Below are 19818 nucleotides of genomic sequence, written 5' to 3' on the forward strand. Positions count from 1 at the left end.
AGGCTATTAAGGGGTTTGATTAAGAAGAAAAAAAGAGTATAGTCAAACGATACCTAAGAGGGAAACCACAGATGACTTGTGAACATAGCAGAGCCTATCAGCAGAATTAAGTTCATTTGTTTACGTTTGCTGTCTTGCTGGTGTAAATTTGAATACACAGAAAATGCTGACAGTATGTTAAACTTTATTAGCTCCCTTCAGGGTAAGTGGGAGACTACTTCTTAGACTTCTAGCTGTACATATTTCAGCACCCTTAGTGCTGGTTTTAAACTTCATGAGATCTTTATCTTCACTGAATTATCTAAAAAAAAAAAAGAGAAAAAACTGGCAAGGGAAATACTGAATCAGTAGTCAGCAAGGTGTTTTCCTGCTTCACAAACAATGAGCAATTTTTCTTTCTTTTCATTCTCGTCATCATCTGTCATATACAAAATTCCCATCAATTCTAGAGCACTCAAAATTTACTCCCCCCTGAAGTGAGAGGGGTGGGAAGCACCTACTATAAACTGCATCACTAAAAACATACGACCATTATACACAACTTCCTTACATTGAAAGGCATTAAGATGCAAATTTCCTAGCATTTCCTGTGTACAGAAGCAAATATCATGTAAAAGGTACTTTGCTGCCATTTGGAAGTAGAAATCCAGACATCTCTCCAGGACAGGCAACTGGTAGCAAATGCATCATGCCACCTTATTGTAAGGATTTCCAAAAATTTAGAGAGCTGGCAGATGCAAAAACATGCTCCTACCGACAGTATCCAGGTATCAAGGGCATCGGTACCTGCTCTTGCTTTCCTATGATCTGACGTGTACCAATGATGAAACAGAGTTTTCAAATTGGTACCCGCATGCCGATGACTCCTATAGTCTTTTCATCACAACAAAACTTGACTGTATGCTACTACAGCTTGGGTTTGTACAGCATCTACATTTTCGAACTAAGAATTTGCAGCTTTTAGCTCAGTCAAAACAGCATGTGAAGGTAAGATCAATAAGTTTGCCGCTTGAATGGAAAAACATGCTGATTCACATCTGCAGTGCGGTATACGCAGGCATATTTTATAAGCTGAATTCCGTTTAATTGAAAAGAGAGGTATCATCTTCTAAGTCATCCTAATTTACAGCTTCAAAGAAGAGGACCTGCGGTTGCAAATGCCCTCTTTCACACATAACAAGAACATCATCCCAGCCGCCAATTACCTGAATATCAAACACCCCTAATTTACAAAAACTAGAATAATAACAAGACGAATTGGAAGAGGAAGAAGAAACTTTTACCTTCACAGTTTTGTCATCATACATGACCCACCGTCCATGATCATGACCGTAGGCAAAGCAGTGATAATGCTGCCCATAGTAGCAAACCTGAGGAAGTATCAAGAAATAAAGTAAACAACTTGTCAGAGATTTGTATATTAGCAAAAAATATAAAGTATTTCTTAGTAATAGAGAATCTAAATGATTGAATGTTGGAATGCAACAGGTTCAAACAGCGAATGGATAGTGAGAATTCATATAGCCAAGTCCATCTAGCTTGGGACTGAGGATACTTCTTGTAGTTATGGTTATTTTTTTGGCAAAATGGCCTCGTGACCACCTAAACTTGTACCTGTTTGCAAAGCCGATATACGAACTTGTAATTTTTCCATTTGAACACTTCTACTTAATAAAATGGGTGTTATAAACACCTTTGACCGTTGACTATGCCTATGTGGAGGAGGTGTAGATAGCATGGCAATAATGCGTGCACATCACTACTATAAGGCGCGTAACTTACAATTTTTTTGATTAGTTATTATCAAAGAACAAAAAGGACAATAAAGAAAAAGGAAAAAAGCAAAAGAACCCTTGTTTCTTCCGTCACCCCTCCCTCAGGTCCTAGCTACACCTCTTTCTCTCTCTTCTCTCTTTCATCACATCCCCCGTCAACTTCCGTTTCAGCAGCAGGATAGGAATATTCAATGGATACTCCTTCAAATCCAGATACAAAGACACTTGTTTAGTAGATTTTTTTTTTGGTCACTTTCTTCTCTTTTTTCCTCTTATTAATAAAGTTCTCAACTTCGTAATTCACAAAGAGATTTGGGTCTCTGAATTCAGTGACACGGGTCTCTGTTAACAGGCTTGAAATCAAGAATTCGGAAAAAAAATTCAAAACAATTTTGCCTTTTTGGTAATTTCTCTGTTGTGTAAATTGAGACTTGGATCTTTTTCGATAATACCATCGGAGAAGACGATCGGCTAAAGCGTTTCGTCTAGCATCTTTCTTTTTAGATATGGTCTTTGGATGGTTTCAAGAGTGAGAATTTCGAGAAGATAAAAAGGGATGATCAGAGATGGTAGGGACTGAATTTTTCTGGGGACTTCTTTTCCCCAGTGGTATGCCGTTCATGTTCTCTGATCTAGTTTATTGCCGGTGTCAAAAAAGTGAAGCCCTAGTATTTTTCTGTGAATCTTTGTATGGTGGTCTAAGTGAGCAGATGATTATGGGGGAGAAGTAATGAAGGAGGATTTTCAGAGAGGCATTTAAATGACAATAGCTTACGAGATTTTGTCGGCAAAATTTGAAGGTTTTCCGGTTGTATTCCCATAGTGATGAATGGACGCTTCTAGGAGAAGAAAAGAAGGATAAAGAATTTTAAATTTTGATAAATTAATTCTTATAAAATGTGACATACTCATTACACGTATCAAACAATAAAAGGCTTAAAATGTGACGTGTCATCTTTGTCAGCGCAGTTGAGGATCACGTGTTTGTAAGAGTGTTCAAATGGGAAAGCTACAGGTTCGTCTATCGGCTTCACAAATGAATGCAAGTTTAAGTGGCCACGATGCCATTCACCTATTTTTTTTATTCAGCAGGGGTGTCCGCCCTAACTTGTGCACGCATCGACTATTCTACAGGGTACCTAAAAATTAATTAGTATCAACATAATTTGTCAAGAGCCAAAGATGACTACCATCGGTTTATGTGTACAATCAAATTGGTTGAGAATGCAATATATGAAATAAACATGCAAGAATCATCAAACAGGAACAGGTGATCATCAGAAAAGCGGATGGCATGCAGACGGCCAGCAGCTTGATATCGTTTCATTTACAGCTTCTTAATTTTCTTATTTAGAATTTGAAATAATGTTAGCAGACAACATAAAACAACTTATCATGGACCAAGAATATCACAAAAGATCGAGTAATCAAATGAACGTGACCAAGAATAATGAAAATACTGATGATGCGATGAATTGGGACTAGATACCCTCAGCATGTCAAGCCACAGATTTTTTTTCAGAAGACTGATAAAAGAGTCAAAATAGGTTTACCACTGAAATTAAGCGATGTTTGTTTTTAGGATCGAGGCCACGGTAAAGTACACCAATGTCCACCTCAGTAGATAGAGCTGATAATGTTGCCTTTATGTCATCTACATTCTCACAAGTATTTTGCCAACCCAAAACTGAAGGAAAAGAATAGAAAAGAAACTGAGGACCATGTGACAATTGTCTTGAGATATAGACCACCCATGGCAGAAGAAAGAAAGGAACATCAAAAGAAAACAGATACCTATAGTAAACACATGCGGTGGAGTAGAGAGGATATGATGGATGTAGTTAAGCTTCCCACAGCCACCGACCTCAGAATCACAAGCCAGCTGATGGTTCATCTCAACAAGATTCAGAAGCTCATCAAAGGAGCTTTCTGGACACATAACCTGAAGGAAAGGACATGAAACTTAAACAGGAGAAAGTAAAATGCTAATTGACCAAATTCTTTCTTTATGAACCTCACAAAATTATTATGCAGAATGGAAATTAAAGTGCCATCACAGAATTGCTTTGAAGAACATGCCTTCATTGTTCGGAGGGCACTGGCATTAATATTGTGAAAGAAAGATGTATATTTCAGATGTCTAGACTCCAATCCACAATTGTAGCAGTTCATTCGTTCAAAAATATCCATCCCGAAAAGAGAATGTACAACACAAGCACCATTTGAACAATCCCACATGCCCATGCAGCTACTATCTGCAGATTCAGTATCAGACACACCTGAAGCTGATGTAAACGACCGATGTAGGCAATCAAATATTACACCCAGCACTTCAGATGCATCATTCATCTGACCCTGTAGATCAGTACTATGTTAATCAAAATTTGAGCCAGTTATTTTAAACAGGCAGAAAGCCAGTTATTAAAAATACAATTTCAGATTCACCTCCTGGAAAAAATTACTATCAGGATACAGGTTGCTGAGGGCAATTCTCAGAGAAGAAGGAGCAACTGTCTTTCTGCATATTTCAGTTGAAGCGGTGCTCAAAGCAGTAAATATGTCATATAAAGCACATATCACACATGGATCACCAACATGAACATGTTCGGATGCTGTTCTCAGAAATTCATCTCGAAATCGTCTTAGATGCCACAATGACTAAAGAAACACAATAAGAGGCATCTCAGAGCATGTTACATATGTTTATCAGTAAGAAGCACAATACAAGTGAACTCATCCTATGATGGAAAAAAAGGATCAGTCCTTGTGAACACAAACCTGTATGATGACATTTAGAAAGCAATTGTATTCCCCAACTTCATTCTTTAGCCCAGTGCCATATAAATCCATTACAATTACATCTCCAGTACTCTTTTCATTGCTCAAATTCCCAGCATTGGGGAGCAAAATATGTCCATCTCCTAAACTTGGCAGCAAGGGCAGCTTCTCATGTGCATGGAAAGTGTCTAGCATTATAAAAAGAGTTTAAAATGAGAATGAGGGAAGAGCACTTAATAAGTGGAGGAATAGTGAAATTGCTTCTCTATAAGAAACAGGTACAACGAATTCCAATGAAATCTCAGCTAGCAAGAGAGCACAGATATCGAGGCTGTTTAAATCTTCAAGTAACTGACGGATTATCACATTTTTAGAAGACATTTTTTGTTACTCCCTCCATCTCATTTTATGTGAAGGTGTTTGACTGCACACAAACTTAATGAAAGAGATTTCTGACGCTTGTGGTCTTAAGTATGCCATGACATATTTGTAGCAATAAAGGGTAAAATGGGAATTTAGTAAATTGTTTCTAAGTATAGAAAGGCGTAAGTCTTTTTCGGACAGACCAAAAAGGAACGCTCGTGGTCTTAAATATGCCATGACATATTTGTAGCTATAAAATTATGTCATTAAGGGTAAAATGGGAATTTAGTAAATTGTTTCCAAGTATAGAAAGGCGTAAGTCTTTTTCGGACAGACCAAAAAGGACAGTGTGTCACATCAAATGATATAGAGGGAATCATATTTTCAGAAGATTTTACATTGACCATAGACAAGGAAAGAGAGAAGGTACATCAGGCATATGTTCAGATTACTTTTATAACAGTGGTAAAAACTAAAAACAGATGCAGAACAGCCCAAATGAATTAGCATCAAACTACTTTCAGAGAGCCAGTGACTGTAAAAGAAAGATAAATATGCATACCAAGGCTTTGCCGAACGGCCTTCTTAAGGTCAGCTTGGAACCTTTCTTCATCATCCTCCTCCACATGTAGCTGTCTCAATGTCTTTGTTCCACTATTTGCTGAACCGTTATTTTCTAGTATTGAAATCAAAGCTAGATCAACTCAGAGGATGCATCATACTGAATTGTTCATAAACAGAATCCACAAACACAAGGTAAAATAAATTGAGGCGATAACAAAACTACACGGAAAAGGAAAAGCAGCTATCTCCACCCACCAGTTTGGCTTTTCATTTGTTGGGGAAGGGTGACGAAAGTAAGAGGGGTTAGGCCCAATAACTAACTGGCCCCAAATTGACTGTAACTGCACAGTTTCCTCTTCCCAATTGCAGATACAATTGGATAAAATTGTCCCACTGTATAGATACAACATTAACATGCCTACTTGAAGATATAGTTAAGCAATAACAGAACTCCACTGTTATATCCATGAAACAAGAAAGAATTAAACGACTGACGAAATGGAAAGAGCTGGCAAGGATCATCGAGGACTAACTTGGTGGTAACTAATTTGTCGAATATGCAAATACAGATATGTGGTTATCAAATTAGAAAGCAGCACTACGAGAGCTCTTCAGATCAACTAGCAAAGTATCGAGTCTTTACAGCCATAGGACAGTTAATAACTTGTATACAGGGTTTCCCCCACTTGTTAATAATATGATTTACCTTATATAAAAAAAACAGTTAATAACTTGCCAATTAACTCCAACTAAATTGAAATAAGCTTTCTGTGCTATGCTCCTGAAATATAGTGTGTTTTCAACTAGATCCTTTGGTCGAAAAAACTATCATCCTTTCTCGAGGCTTGGGTCTGGTTGACTCATTTACAAGACATGCGGATTTGATACTTGTCAACAATCCACCGGCTTCTACCCAAGGTAGCAGTTGGGCCCAAAATTCACAAGCAAATTTAGCAAACTACAGAATACACGCTAAAATTAGAAAACAAATATATAAACTGCAGAAAACTGGGATTTCTTCAGGGCCAGCAAATCAAGGCACTACAGAATAGTTAAGTAAACAATAGTAACTCACCAGGTGAAGCATCCAGAGCTCTTGGTTCACCAACTTCAGTATTTTCCCTTTCGGCAGAAGCAGACTGAAACTTCCCATCAATAAGCTTAGAATCTTTCTGACGTCTGCCTCTCCTTCCAGAGCGTCGGGCAGATATCAGAGTACTATCCTCTGGAATTCCCTCATTTGACACTCCTGAGCGAGAGAAAAAATAGTATATAAAATTCATGTGACATCCTAACAGTGGCACTGCATGGCCAAGGGGTTCTTTTAGCTGGCACAAATTGTTCCTGACATTGACCAAGGGCCTTACCAGTATTTTGTGTCATTCCTTCAGCACTGTGCTTTGGGACTTCTAAACTGTCCGGAAATCCATTCTTCTGCATCAAGGATTCCAAAATTAGCAAGACATATTACAATCAATTAATTCGTCCTAAAATTTAGAGAAGCATATCCTTCAAGAGTAACACCTAACATTCAATGACTTTCATTTTACAGAACGGAGAATAGAAACGGGAAACTCTCACACAGATAGGAGAATCCAAGCATAGGAGTATTGACCTTCTTAGTACTCTTCCATTGCTCATTGATTTCTTGACCATTATCACTGTGCTTGTAAATATCAGACTTAATAATTGCATCCATACTTCCTGAAACTGCTTTTGTGGTTCTCTTATTTTGTTCGGCCAGATGCTTCAGTTTAGCCTCATTCTCCATTCGTCTTTGATATTCCAAAGTTTCTTCAAGCTTTCTTTCCTCTGCTTCAAGTTCAATTCTACGTCTATACTCCTGTTCATCCAAGGAATCACCATTTCCAACAGTTTCATCACCTTGATCTTCTCCATCATGAGTAACTGCAAATGAGCTGCAACAGCACAGGTTTTTGCAGATATTAAAGGCCATCATGCTTTCTGCATAACATGGAGTTCAAGCTAATGGGAAAGGCATTTCTTTAAAAAAAGACATACCCATCTGCCATAGTCTGATGGCGAAGCAAATGCAGTTCATTACCACTAGGAGGCTGCACAAGTGAGAGTAAACTGATTATCTTCCAACTAGTATACACTAACAATTGCATCAGAAACAAAAGTCAACCTTTGAATCCTTGGTTTTCCGATATTCTTTATTCTTTTTCTTATCCTTAATTTTGTCATGTGTATGTTTAGAATAACCATTGCCTCCGATGGAACTGTTTTTAGAATCACGATCAAGTTCAGCCAGAAAAGCTTCCCTCGCAGCATCAGATTTCTCGGTAGCATCCTTCTCAGCCAGATCCTCCAAATTTGCCTGAAGAAAGAGAAAGTTAATCATCATCAGAAAAGAATAGTAAAACAGGTAAATGCTAGAAATAAAGTAAGAGAGAGATCACAGTAACAGATCCCAGAAGCAATAAAGGAACTATCACAAAAGTAGATGCCAAGTACACACCCGCATAAATGATTTCAACAGTGTCACTAAAATCCTCCGATAATCCTGAGCAGATGCATGCTCAAGCTTTACTTTCAGCCGCTGCATCCCGGCAACCACTCGCATGATCCGAGCGTCTATCTTACTCAGCTAAATTCGGGAAATTGAAAGACAAGAAATCAAGTAAAGAAAAAATGGAAATTCATTAAATAAATAAACAAATCAGCAGTAAACCATAGTTGATGCACCAACCTCAATGGAGACATGTTCCTTCTGTCTCTGTAGTGCAACTTCCACACAAGAGTCCACCTGATGAAGGTAGTCCTTCAGTCTCCAGTCTTCCTCTTCACCAGATTCGAGGTCACATAAGTGAGATGTTCCACCAATGTAAGTTTCCTCAAAACCAAACCGACTGCCATTGAGAGACTCTGCTTCCTTCAGAACATTTGATATAGCATCCAACTCAAACCTACTGCCGATAAACGTAACTTCATTTTCACTTTCTATGAGCTCTTCTCGCCGCTTCCGCAAGACAGAATCATAACTTCGTCGGACAAATTCTATTGCATGTTCTCTTTTCCTACCCTCTTCTGAACAAAGATCTTCCACTGCCTGCAGTGCTTCCTCGTAACTTAAATGCTCATATTTTCTCTCACATAAACCCTGGAGGTCATAAAACTCCTTCTCAAGAAAGCGAAGAATTTCCATACCTTGTTGTGCTTTCTCTTCTCTTGCACGTACCCAGGATGCCAGTTGTTCCAGACTTGAAGGACCGGTGAATATCCAGGACAACAATGCAGCGGAATCAAGTTCAGCTCCATTCTGGTGCTGATTACTAGACAAAACATATGCAGCTCTGTCAATAGAAACTGTATCTGGACATGAACTGGGAGTAACTTTGCAAGGCAGGAAATGCTCATCAAACAATAAACATGAACCATCTTCACTGAAAACTACTTTCTCCAGGTCGTCAAATCCTTGACTAGCATTGCTTGCTCCATCACTAGCACTAATTTTCTCAGAATACCTACCTAAGCCACAACAATGAGAAAGCTCTTGCAGAAACTTTAGCACCTTTTTTAATTCTTGGGCATCCAGAAAGCAGATGCATAAGGGAGTTTGATCAACATTGTAGTTAAGAAGTTGAGAGCCAAAAGCAAGACCCTGAAGCTCTTCCACTGCAAAATGAACAACCTTGCTGAGGTGACTTGAAGCAAGATATTTATTTCCAATAAGAGTCTGGAATATAGCATGAATTCTTTCAAGAAGCTTTGCTCGGTCGGGATCATCAGATAGTGGCCACTTGTCAGGAAGGAAACAATTCTTAGTACCATTGTTTCCATCGCAATCCATCAACTCAATGTCTGATTTTTTATCATATTCTCTGCTCTCAACCCTATATCCGTTTGTTCTATCCCCTAATTTTTTCTTTCTAGGTGACGAATCCCATTCGTCTTCGTTACAGAAAACATCAGAAAAGTCATCCTTAGACTCTTCTGTGTTATCTCTTGGGTGTGTCTCATCAAGAAAACCATGTTCTTGAGATCTTGATTGTTCATCAAGCATCTTTGCTGCCGCACTAACATCTAACGGTTTCCAAGGACAATTCAGAAGCATCTCTGCCCACTCGTTCTCCACATTCTGAGGCAAAACAGACTGCAATTTAGGCAGCAAAGTTCCAATGTGCTCATGCACAACATGATGGTTGTGCGATTCAGAGTCGACAAATTTTTCACCACAGCGGCAACATGCCCAAAACTTCCAATCTTTATTGGTTTCAGCAAATGATAGAGCCTCAGATAGCACTTCATTAGCCAATCCGTCTTTTGATGCATTTAAATGAGCCTTGAGATCTGAAATTGTAATTCTAAGCAACTCTTTCTTCCAGTCCAAAGTCATGGAGTTCCAATATGACTGCACCCAATTCTCTCTCTCTGTGGAAGACGCATTTTTCCTTGCATTACTGCTCTTCCTCCTCTCACTAATTCTCTGCCCTGATCCTGTTGTCAGATCCGAAGCTTTATCTACATCATTGTCTGTCTCGACAGTTTCAGACTTCTGTTGCAACAGCCTTGCAGCAGCCACCCGGACTTCAATCTCCTTCCTCCTCTCTTCCGGTGTCTTAGTCGCCTTTTTAATCTCATTTGGCCTTCTTGCTTGAACCAACCTCAGCTCCATTGGGTCCTCGGACACCCTCCTAATCGGGATCAACCTGAATTTTTCCTCACCATTGCCTATATGCTTCATCCAAGTAGATATGGAAGCAATGTTTGACTTCTGAATTAAACCTCGGAGCTCATTCTGTACATGCTCAATCCGAGCATGAGGTGTCTCAACCTTCTGTTGGCTCTCCTCCTGTAAGCTCTCTTTTGCAGGATCTACGGGGTTCTCAATTGCCAATGCCCTTTCACACTCCTGTACAACTTCCTCATATTCCTTCCCCTCATTTGCGGCCTCATATAACAAATTAGCATAGAAATGCGCAAACTCGATTGAGTTCGGAGACATTGATACTGCTTTCCTAGCACTCTCAATAGCATTCTTCAAATGCCTATGTTTAGCATTGGGGTCATCAATCACGGAAGCCACTTTAACACAAACAGTGCCCTGGACACGATGAATCAGAGCCGTGTAAGGCGAGTTGTCATGCTTGCTGGACAGCTCCTTCATCAATCTTAGGGCTTTTGTATGGTTTCCCCGACGCAGGGATGTTAGGGCACGCTCGCATTCAAGCTTAATTGAAGCATAAGAAGCTGAGAAGGCATTCTTCTCACCTTCAGCAACCGCCGAAGCATCCTTCTTGCTCGACGGCTTCTTCCGAACTGCTGGACTTACCGAGACTAGGTTTAGGTCCGATTCAAGCAGCTCAATTTCCGCATCGTCGGGTACAGGTAGAACCGCCACCGGCGCAGCCGAGGGTTTGGAACGAGGAGCGACGGTTCGCTTCTTATGCACCATTAATTTGTTCTATAGCAATTCAATCGTATGCATATACATATAATATATCTCATGCGCCTAAAAACCTATAAATATGTATATATCTATATTTACGGAAATCCTATCTCAGTATCTCCAATTGAACAGATATAATAGCCTCTATACAAATAGAAAGAGATAAGGGAGACTTACTGGTGTTGAGTAATAGAATGTGAGAGTTACGTCGGAATCGGAGTAACGATTATCGATCGCCGAATTGAAGGTGTGTTTTTGTATGTATAGGTAAGTACGTACAGAGAGTGAGTCTCTGTTTCGCTCTATATCTGTGTTTGTGTGTATACACCTAACAAACAAAAGGGAGTAATGGGGTGGGTAACGAGGGGGGGTGGATAGCGTGAGGGGCGATGTCTGGGAAGTTGTGTCCTGACTCCTCAGCAACTCTTCAGTCTTTGTTGGCATGAGGAGAAAATGGAGATTTTATGATTTTTTGTTCTCACTTACTTGGATTACTTGCTTTTATTTATTATCCTATTTTTAAAAAAAAATCGTATTCATCCAAATCAAATCAAATAATTTATTATTATAATTAAAAATTAAAAGTATGAGTTATATTTTCATTATAAATACACGGTATTATTTTTCTATTAAAACACCATTTTGTTTTTATTTTCTTATGGATTTTATTACTCCACCTTTATGCTAATTGTTTTTCACCTTCTTCTTTATCTTCTCTTTTTTTAGTTCTTTTCTCATTTTTAGCCCCTTTCGATGAAACTTATCTTTAATACTCCTATACCGACTCTTTTGGAATTAGGACTTCATAGATTGTAGTATAACTTTATGGGAATTGGTTAGAGAGGAGGCTAAATAGAACTAATTAAAAAGAATGAAGAAAAGCCAAAGCAAGTTGAGTACCTCAAGCGATAATTGAGTGCGAGAGGGTAATGTTTTAAAAGGCCACGCGTGGGGCGTTTTATGTAATACAAGGCGAGGCAAAAGCCTTGAGATATGGGGCGTAAGCCCCACAAATTTTTTCATTTTTGAAATTTATGAATTAATAATATAGCACTATAACACAAAAAAAATATAAAGATATATAAAAGTTCAAAAAAAACTAAAAAGAATTAAAGAAACTCCTATAAAATAAAATATCTAGTATGTTTTACAAGTATAAATTATGCAATACTGTTAAAGTTACTATGAAATATAAATGAACAACAACATCTTAACTTTCAAGCAACTAAAAATTATAATTTCTTAAAAAATATTATCAATCTGCATATTTTACCTCCTTAAAAACTCAATAAATTTTATCAACACTGTAATTTAAAATAGTAATTTTATCATGAGTAAAGATAAGTTGTCTTTAAATAGTAAAATAATAAATGTATGATAATTTTTAGAGATATAGTACTAAGACATGAACATCTATCAAGTAAAGATATAAATTTTGGTTATCTATTTTCAAAAGAAATATTCAAATGATATTCACCCTCTCGATGTTCTCAATTAGTAAATATGTAATATTATGATTCGTTATTTGAGTTATTCACAATTTTCATATTCCTATAGATAAAAAGAATTTTAATAATTTATTTGTTATAGAATATTGAGCGTCAACTGTGTTAATTAGTGCATTCAACACATGATTTGCATAAGAACTGTTAGGCGAGTCCCGAGCTTTGAGCGTTAGGCGTGTTTAGAGCTCACAGTCGGACGCTTGAGGGCGTAAGCCTCGCAGAACTAAGCCCTATACATGAGTCTTAAGGCGTTTTGATAGTGCCTTACTCCGGGGCGAGCCCCGAGGCAAGTCCCAAAAAAACCTTTCAAAACACTGCGAGAGGGAAGGCATAATACGCTTAAGAATTGCCTACTAGGACACGACATCCTTCACATAACGTTTTTTCTGTCTTGGACAAAAATGTTTTGCATGATAATGTATTTTAGGCACTATTCAGACAAACCTCAAAAAAAAAAAAAAAAAAAAAAAAAAAAAGAAATAACTTCTTTACAAAGCTCATTCGATAAAGAAGATACAAGCAAACATAAACATTGTAAAATAAAATTACACCCAAAACGCATACAAATAGACAAGATACAAGGCATAATTCACTTTATGTTTGGCTCTTCGTTGATTTATCTGGGAGACAGTCCCTCGAGGTGTCTAAACTTATACAATTCTCTATTAAGGTGATACCAATTAACAACTCAGAAAAGGATATTGATATTTTTTTACTTTTTAGATTTTTCTTGTTTTTATCTATCATTATCTAACAAGTGAAACAATATAGTAGACTGATTGCTTGAGATATTGATATTATTTTTGAAATTTAAAAAAAACGGCAGAGCGACTATTAAAATGAAATTTATTAGGGAAAAAAGTCACAAGCTTCTTTAACCACAAAGAAGTAAAAGGTAGGAGATGTTAAAGTTCATACGCTCTGTATGCATGTGAAAATATTAAAATTTCCTCTTAGTTAGAAAGTTAGGTAATTGCAAAAGATACTTTCCATTGCATACCCCCTTTTACCTTTTTCCTTACTTTGTAGTTTGTACTGTCGCGCAAAATATTATCATTCACATTCTAGTTAAACCAAACAAAATTCATCTAAGAGGGTGGTCCTAAAGGCAAGAAATGCGACCAGCCTTCTGAGTACAGTAAGGTCTTAGTGTTTTTTATTGTGCAAAAATACAAAACTAGCCGGTTGGCTGAAACTAGTTGTATTCACTAGCTGAAAAATATATAAAATATGTATATTTTTGTATATAATACACACATATATATATATTAAAAAAATATATTATTAATTATTATTTTTTGAAGCGGCTAAAAATATACATTTCTCTTTTTAGTTTTTGGTTTTCTTCCCTTGTAATCCTCTTTCATTGAACCACGTTACAATCAATTAAATATTTGACAATTCACATACCAACCCCAAAATAATTAGACCCTTATTAGTCTTGTCACATACTTATATTTTAATGTGAGCAACATTAGCATTTAGCACTACCACCTTCGAATTCGATTAAGACAAAAATCATTAATCTAGAATTATCTCTGTGATTGAATAAACAAACATATTGATAAAATGTATTTTTGCATCTTTCAGCAATTACATAAAAAGGGGAATTTCGCTTTTCTTTTCTTTGTGGCTTTAACTGTCGGAGTAGTAACGAGGAAAGAAGAAAATGAAAAGCAACAAAATTCATCTGACAACGAAGTCTTCGGTAATAAAACAATACTACAGAGACGGGCAGAATATTCTATGGAATCATCCTGTCCATAAAATGGCATCATTTCATCATGCTGATTTGGTTTTCTTACATTCCTTTATTTCAATTTTCTAGGCTCTGTATCCTGGTATTATTACCTCATTAAAACCTACCGCGCTCAAGTTATTCTTTTGTATTTACTACCTGTAGATAGAAACATAAATATGTATTCATATAACAAAATTACACTCCTTTTCAACTCACTGTAGTTTCTGAATTTGTGAATGAGATAAGCTGCTTTTCATTCTCAACGAGTACCTAAAGGAGCAAGGAACTGGAATAAGCCTAGTAAGACTTAACTCTGTGACGAAGCTTCAATCAGAATATCAGTATATAATCTATGGATAATGAACGTAGTACTAAGACGAGCAAAGGGAGTCGATAACAGCTTCAATCACAAAGAACCTGTTCTACATTTATATAGGCTTCGCATGACACAAACTGCGGCAAGTGATTGCCTTACATAGTACAATATAAACAGATTTCTTCTAAGATCGTGCAGCCTAGGGACAAGAAAGCAGAAGAACAGAATTCAATTGGAAAAACAATCAAGAGAACTGAAGTGGAACATCCTGACAAAGGTAATACAGAAAGCAAAGGCTAGTTCCTTCTTCTGGTCCAGGAAGTACCGTGTCCAACAGGCAATAACGTGAGCAACTATGAAACAAAAACTTGGAAAGTGACCCTAATTGGCAAGTGGCAACGGACAGGAAATCCCTCCTAATTTCTTCTACAGCCACTAGACAACGGTTAGATTGAGACAAAATAGACTCCGGGATATGAGATCAGTTAGAAAAACATAATTAGGAAAACTAACTGTAAATCCATATGAGCTGCACATAATTAGGTACATTCTAATTCCTGAGGAAAGTCAGTTCCTCTTCCACGACAAAACTGCGATTTTAGCTAGAAATTCTTGACATAGAACACTATAGCAGATGCATCCTCTCGACATAAGGTTGGACCAACCATCTAGTGAGAGGCTCCCCACAGCCCACAAAGCAACCTGAATTCCCGTTCTGAGTTAAAAATGGGAAGCCGAACATGTTAAGCAACTCCTGTACTGCCTGCCTCACCAAAGAGGATCCTGTCACACGACTCCTACGACCCCATCCTGTCACAATATCAATGCGGCTTGGACAAATTCCCGAGATAAGCATCTGTCGGCGAAACCAGGCAAGTGTTCTTGAGAGTGCTATTATAGCAGTTCCATCTGACATCACATGGAGGTTTATAAGCCAATAACAGGAGCTTTTCTCTCTAACCGCATCAGGGTAGACATTCTTGTGCGCTGCCACCTCCCAGACAGATCCAGCTTCCTCCTTCAGCCCTGATTTGTGCATAAAATCAACAACTGCATCGACAAGACCCCTTTTACTCTCTCTGTCCTCGCTGTGCATCAGATCCAAAAAGCTGCTAACATGATCCCTCACATTCTGCCCATCGGGTCCTGCCGGTGGCATGGTCAGAAGGAATGTGTGTGCTGGGTGACGTGTGACTGCCATGAGCTCACAACAAAACGACATGTCAAATGATGTTTGAGCTTCTGTGCAGCAACTGAGGAGCAAGGTATAAGTTTGCAGAGAAGGGTTTAGACCCAATTCAAGCATGCTTTGAAGCAAGTTGTACGCATCTGGCAAGCGGTGAACCCTAAGGAAAGCACTCAGCAGAGAATTGCACGTAGGCACATTGGGGCACAAACCTGCATTAATCATCGCACAGTACCAGTTCCAAGCTTTTTCTACATTCCCAGCCTTTCCCCATAGGTCCACTAGAAGACCATAGACAGGCTCATCAGGTACCCAATTCTTCCTTTTCATCTCTGTAAAAACAGCCTCTGCTTCCTCCAGATAGCCACAATGGCCAAGCACCTCCATTACAATACTGTATGTCACTTTGTCCGGCTCAAATCCAGCATTCTGCATGTCGCGATATAACTGCAATGCACTAGAATAGTTCCTCGCTTTCGCATGCAAAGCAATCATAATGTTGTAGGTCACCAAGTTTGGCACACACCCCTGATTAACCATCTCACAGAAAAGTTTGTGGGCAGCAGCTAAGTGGCCTGCTTTTCCAAGGCAATTGATGATGACACTGTAAGTGAATGTGTCTGGGGAGAGCCCAGCCTCTTGCATCCTTTCATACAAGTCCATCGCAACATCAAGATAACCAGCTTTCGCGTGGATGTCAATCAGAGTACAATAGGTTACACGGTCAGGTTCAACTCTAGCTTCCTGCATTTCATTAAAGACATGTAATGCTTCACGCAAGTAGTTTGCTCTGCCATAACTGTGAATGAGACGGTTATACGTCACTACATTTGGTTGACACCCATCTTTGACCATCTGCTCAAGCAACTTGTTAATTGCCCCAAACTGCCTAGCACGTCCCAGGAGGCCAACCATGGTGGTATAGGTGTGTCCGTCGTGCTTAAATCCTGGCTGTCGCTTCAACCAATAGAAAAAGCCAAGAGCGACTGTATGATCGTGGATCTGCTTAAGAATTTGGTTTGCTTGGTATGGATCCAATAAACAGTTGAGTTCACGAAGAGCATTTTCTGTCTCAGAACCCCAATTTAACTGTTGTAAAATGCGAGAAACTGTTCCAACGACATGGCCACTATTAGAAAATTGCCTGACCATTGGAACAACTCCTGCATTTTGCGACTTTGTTTCTCGTAATGGCCTGCTGAAACCTTCAGGAATTTCATTCTTAAGCTTTCCTTCAGAGGCACGTACGTTTGCCATGTTACGATTTGGATATGTTTTTGACTTTGGAGGCATCGTCCTCCTCCGATCACGAGAATCTGTGACAACTCCACGGGTCTCCACTTCCCCAGTACTGTTGTTCAAAACAGGATTTCTGCCTTTGACTGAATTATACTTATCACCTCTGCTTTTTGTGCAATTCGAATCATTTGCAAGGTTTGATGTTACAGGTGTATCAGTAGATGTGTTAGCTTGAAGTTTGTCATTTCTGGAGGTCTTTACATTTGATGGCCTCACATTGGACATAGGCTTTGTACGATCTACCATACAGTTGTTGGATGAGCTATGCTCTCCACTCCCATCTAACATAGGTATCTTATAGTTTACCACATCGGATAGAAAACTGACTGCTGCAATACCTGCCCGAACAAACTGGTCTGAGATGGGAGGTGAGGACTGCACAGTATTCTCAGCATCAATGCTACTATAAATAACAGACTCTACTCGCCCAGACACGGTAGATGCGGGTATGGCCTGTGGCCTAGAAACTGGAGAATCTAAAGTCTCATTTTTTTTCGAGCTCACAACTTTTACAGTATCTCCAGATAATAAGGCACCTACTCCTACGGAGGCTTTTGAAACTAAGCTGGATGATATTTGCGGATGTCGAACCTCATTTCTAGTCTGCGGCCTTTTCGAAATACAAGTTTCATCTTCCGAGCAAGTGCACGAACTTCCATCCGCAGCACTACATCGTGATCCACTTAGAAAAAAGGACCTAGCTGACTGGGAGAGCGTGCCGAGATGCTTTGCCCGAAGCATAGTCTGCAAATTAAGTTGGAAAAGCCAGGGAAAAAAAAGCTTTTAGACATGATTGAAATATAATGTAAATTTCAGATGCTCAGGAACTTCAAGGCAGCAGAGCAAGCCATAAATGACTTGTCGAAAGGCAAACTATTTGCCGGGCCAGTCAAGTGTCGATCATGCACAGCAAAGTAAGAGTACAAGGTAAAAGTATGGATTCAAATACTCCTACACTATTAACTTGTATTTCTACAAGAAATTCATAAATTGATGACTTCTCCATTCAAATCCTATGAGTATGATCCTATTTCTTCATTTCCTACTGTAGTTAATGCCACGTTACAAATTATCATACTTGCAATCATATACTCTTTCACTTAGCTTAATGGATTATGTCGTTATAAAATCTCAAATAAGCATGTCCACATCAGCAACCATCGTACACATGGCTAGACGATAGCAGTATTAATCGTATCAAAAGTTTCACAGTGCTAATCATCAGAAATTCCTCACTAGTGCAAGGACTGCCTTCTTACTAATTATTGAAATGTGTGACCATCACGATTGCACTAGATTTCAAGGGGAAAGTAGAAAAACAGAGAGGTTGAAACAACCAGCTATTCATACATATCTAAAATAGGAGGATTAAACTTACAAAAAAGCTGGGAACTGCCACAACTGTATGACTCGCTTATAATAATTACAGGATCAGTACTGCAAAAAGAGAATGCTCCGCAGCAGCATGTTGAGGCAATAGAGAGCTAAACATATGTTGTCATAGACTTGTCGGCTGTCACATGTCAACTACCTACGAGCACATCTTGTGTTTTATATGAAGACGAGAAGATTGGTTATTTCTTTCTTTTTCTTTTTACTATCAAACAAGAATAATAAACCCCCTACAACCTTTAATAGACATCAATAGAAAGCAATTTCAGAAATCCGAAGCAGAAAATTGATCATAAGACCTTAGTAAGTGTTATTTTCTGAATGACAAAGACTAGTGTGTATATTCACATCCATTTAATAATATAAAAAATTCGAGGCATTTTACCTAATTAGCGGTGTAGGAGCTAGTGAGTGGAGTCTAGTCTTTGAAAAGTTTCATGACACACAGAATAGAAGAAATGCCTCTACCACAGGAAAAAAAAGAAGAGAAAAATAAAAAGAAAGTTAAGATGTCAAACGTAAAATAGAAGTGTGAAAAATTGAACTTTTGTAAATAACAACTAGTATGCAATAAGTTTTGCACCGGCAAAGTATGTTCTTGAGGGTAAATACCCCTTTCAGCACAATGAAAATTAAAAATGAATGGTGAGTCCCATTTCCCAGGGTGAAGCAAAGAACACATAAAAGCACCAATCTTTATCAGATTCAGGGAAAAGTAGACAACATCCCACATTCTAAATCATCAATCCCAAATATTCTCACTCTCACACCATTAATTCCCAAAAAAAGAACACCAAACAGCATGACCAAGAAAAAAAATAAGGAAATTACATAGAAAACACTCACCATAACAACCAAGAAAAGATCAACAGCAACTCACATTACGGAACAATTCAAGAAGACCATCATTGACTAGTGATTCATCAAGAAAAAAACAAAAGTAGCCGAGCTCACAACAAAGAGCAAAGAGTCAAAGGAAAGAGAGAGAAAGAGTACCTGGGAATAGGTAGACGCGGCTCCAGAGCCACCAAAAGAATGAAAAAGGCAAAAGAAAAAAGAATACAGAAGAAAGGGTTAAAGAGGAGGGCGGCTCTTTTTGCCTTCAGCTTATTTGAGTTTCCAAGCAACTTGGCGAAGGCAGCGGGGTTACAATGACTGTCAAGGACTGTATTATTTTCTTTTATTTGGCTTTTTCTTTTCAGATTTTTGATATATTTTATACAGTTTACTTTACCCCACTTTTCTGATTTTTTTGCCTATTCTCTGATATTAACTTCATCCACGTGTTCTTGTAATCTTGCCTTCACGTTTCAGAACTTACGATCACTCTCTTCTAAATAACTCCTCTATTTATTTCCTCCCAGTCTCACTTTTTTATTTTCTTGTACTTTAATTGGTAGGCGTTTGGACATAATTTTTGAAAAAAAATAGCATTGGGAGTTTAAGTTAAAAAATAATATTTAGAATTTAAAATTATATTTGGATA

At 38.3% G+C, this 19818-nt stretch overlaps 2 protein-coding genes across 5 annotated transcripts; both read right to left on the bottom strand.

The window, feature by feature from the left end:
• Positions 348-11293, bottom strand: LOC109223718. The gene is made up of 15 exons (XM_019388129.1): positions 8194-11293; positions 7963-8091; positions 7630-7821; positions 7503-7555; positions 7096-7399; positions 6848-6914; positions 6556-6729; positions 5479-5592; positions 4554-4741; positions 4221-4433; positions 3855-4130; positions 3570-3717; positions 3329-3462; positions 1284-1370; positions 348-1205 (listed from the first exon to the last, which is right to left on the bottom strand). Exons 1-15 carry the CDS (start codon positions 10897-10899, stop codon positions 1119-1121), a joined length of 4872 nt encoding a protein of 1623 aa, XP_019243674.1. The 5' UTR covers positions 10900-11293; the 3' UTR covers positions 348-1118.
• Positions 14523-19494, bottom strand: LOC109223720 (pentatricopeptide repeat-containing protein At1g74750-like). Of its 4 annotated transcripts, none has more exons than XM_019388133.1 (3): positions 19329-19494; positions 18319-18471; positions 14523-17684 (listed from the first exon to the last, which is right to left on the bottom strand). In XM_019388133.1, the coding sequence occupies exon 3, from the start codon at positions 17679-17681 to the stop codon at positions 15081-15083; it is 2601 nt and encodes an 866-aa protein (XP_019243678.1). In that variant the 5' UTR covers positions 17682-17684; positions 18319-18471; positions 19329-19494; the 3' UTR covers positions 14523-15080. The 4 variants fall into 4 exon arrangements, with proteins under 4 accessions (XP_019243678.1, XP_019243677.1, XP_019243676.1 ...); XM_019388132.1 differs by having other exon boundaries at positions 18319-18483; XM_019388131.1 differs by lacking the exon at positions 18319-18471.

The sequence above is a fragment of the Nicotiana attenuata genome, chromosome 3 (genome assembly GCF_001879085.1).
Source record: "Nicotiana attenuata strain UT chromosome 3, NIATTr2, whole genome shotgun sequence".
Classification (NCBI taxonomy): Eukaryota; Viridiplantae; Streptophyta; class Magnoliopsida; order Solanales; family Solanaceae; genus Nicotiana; species Nicotiana attenuata.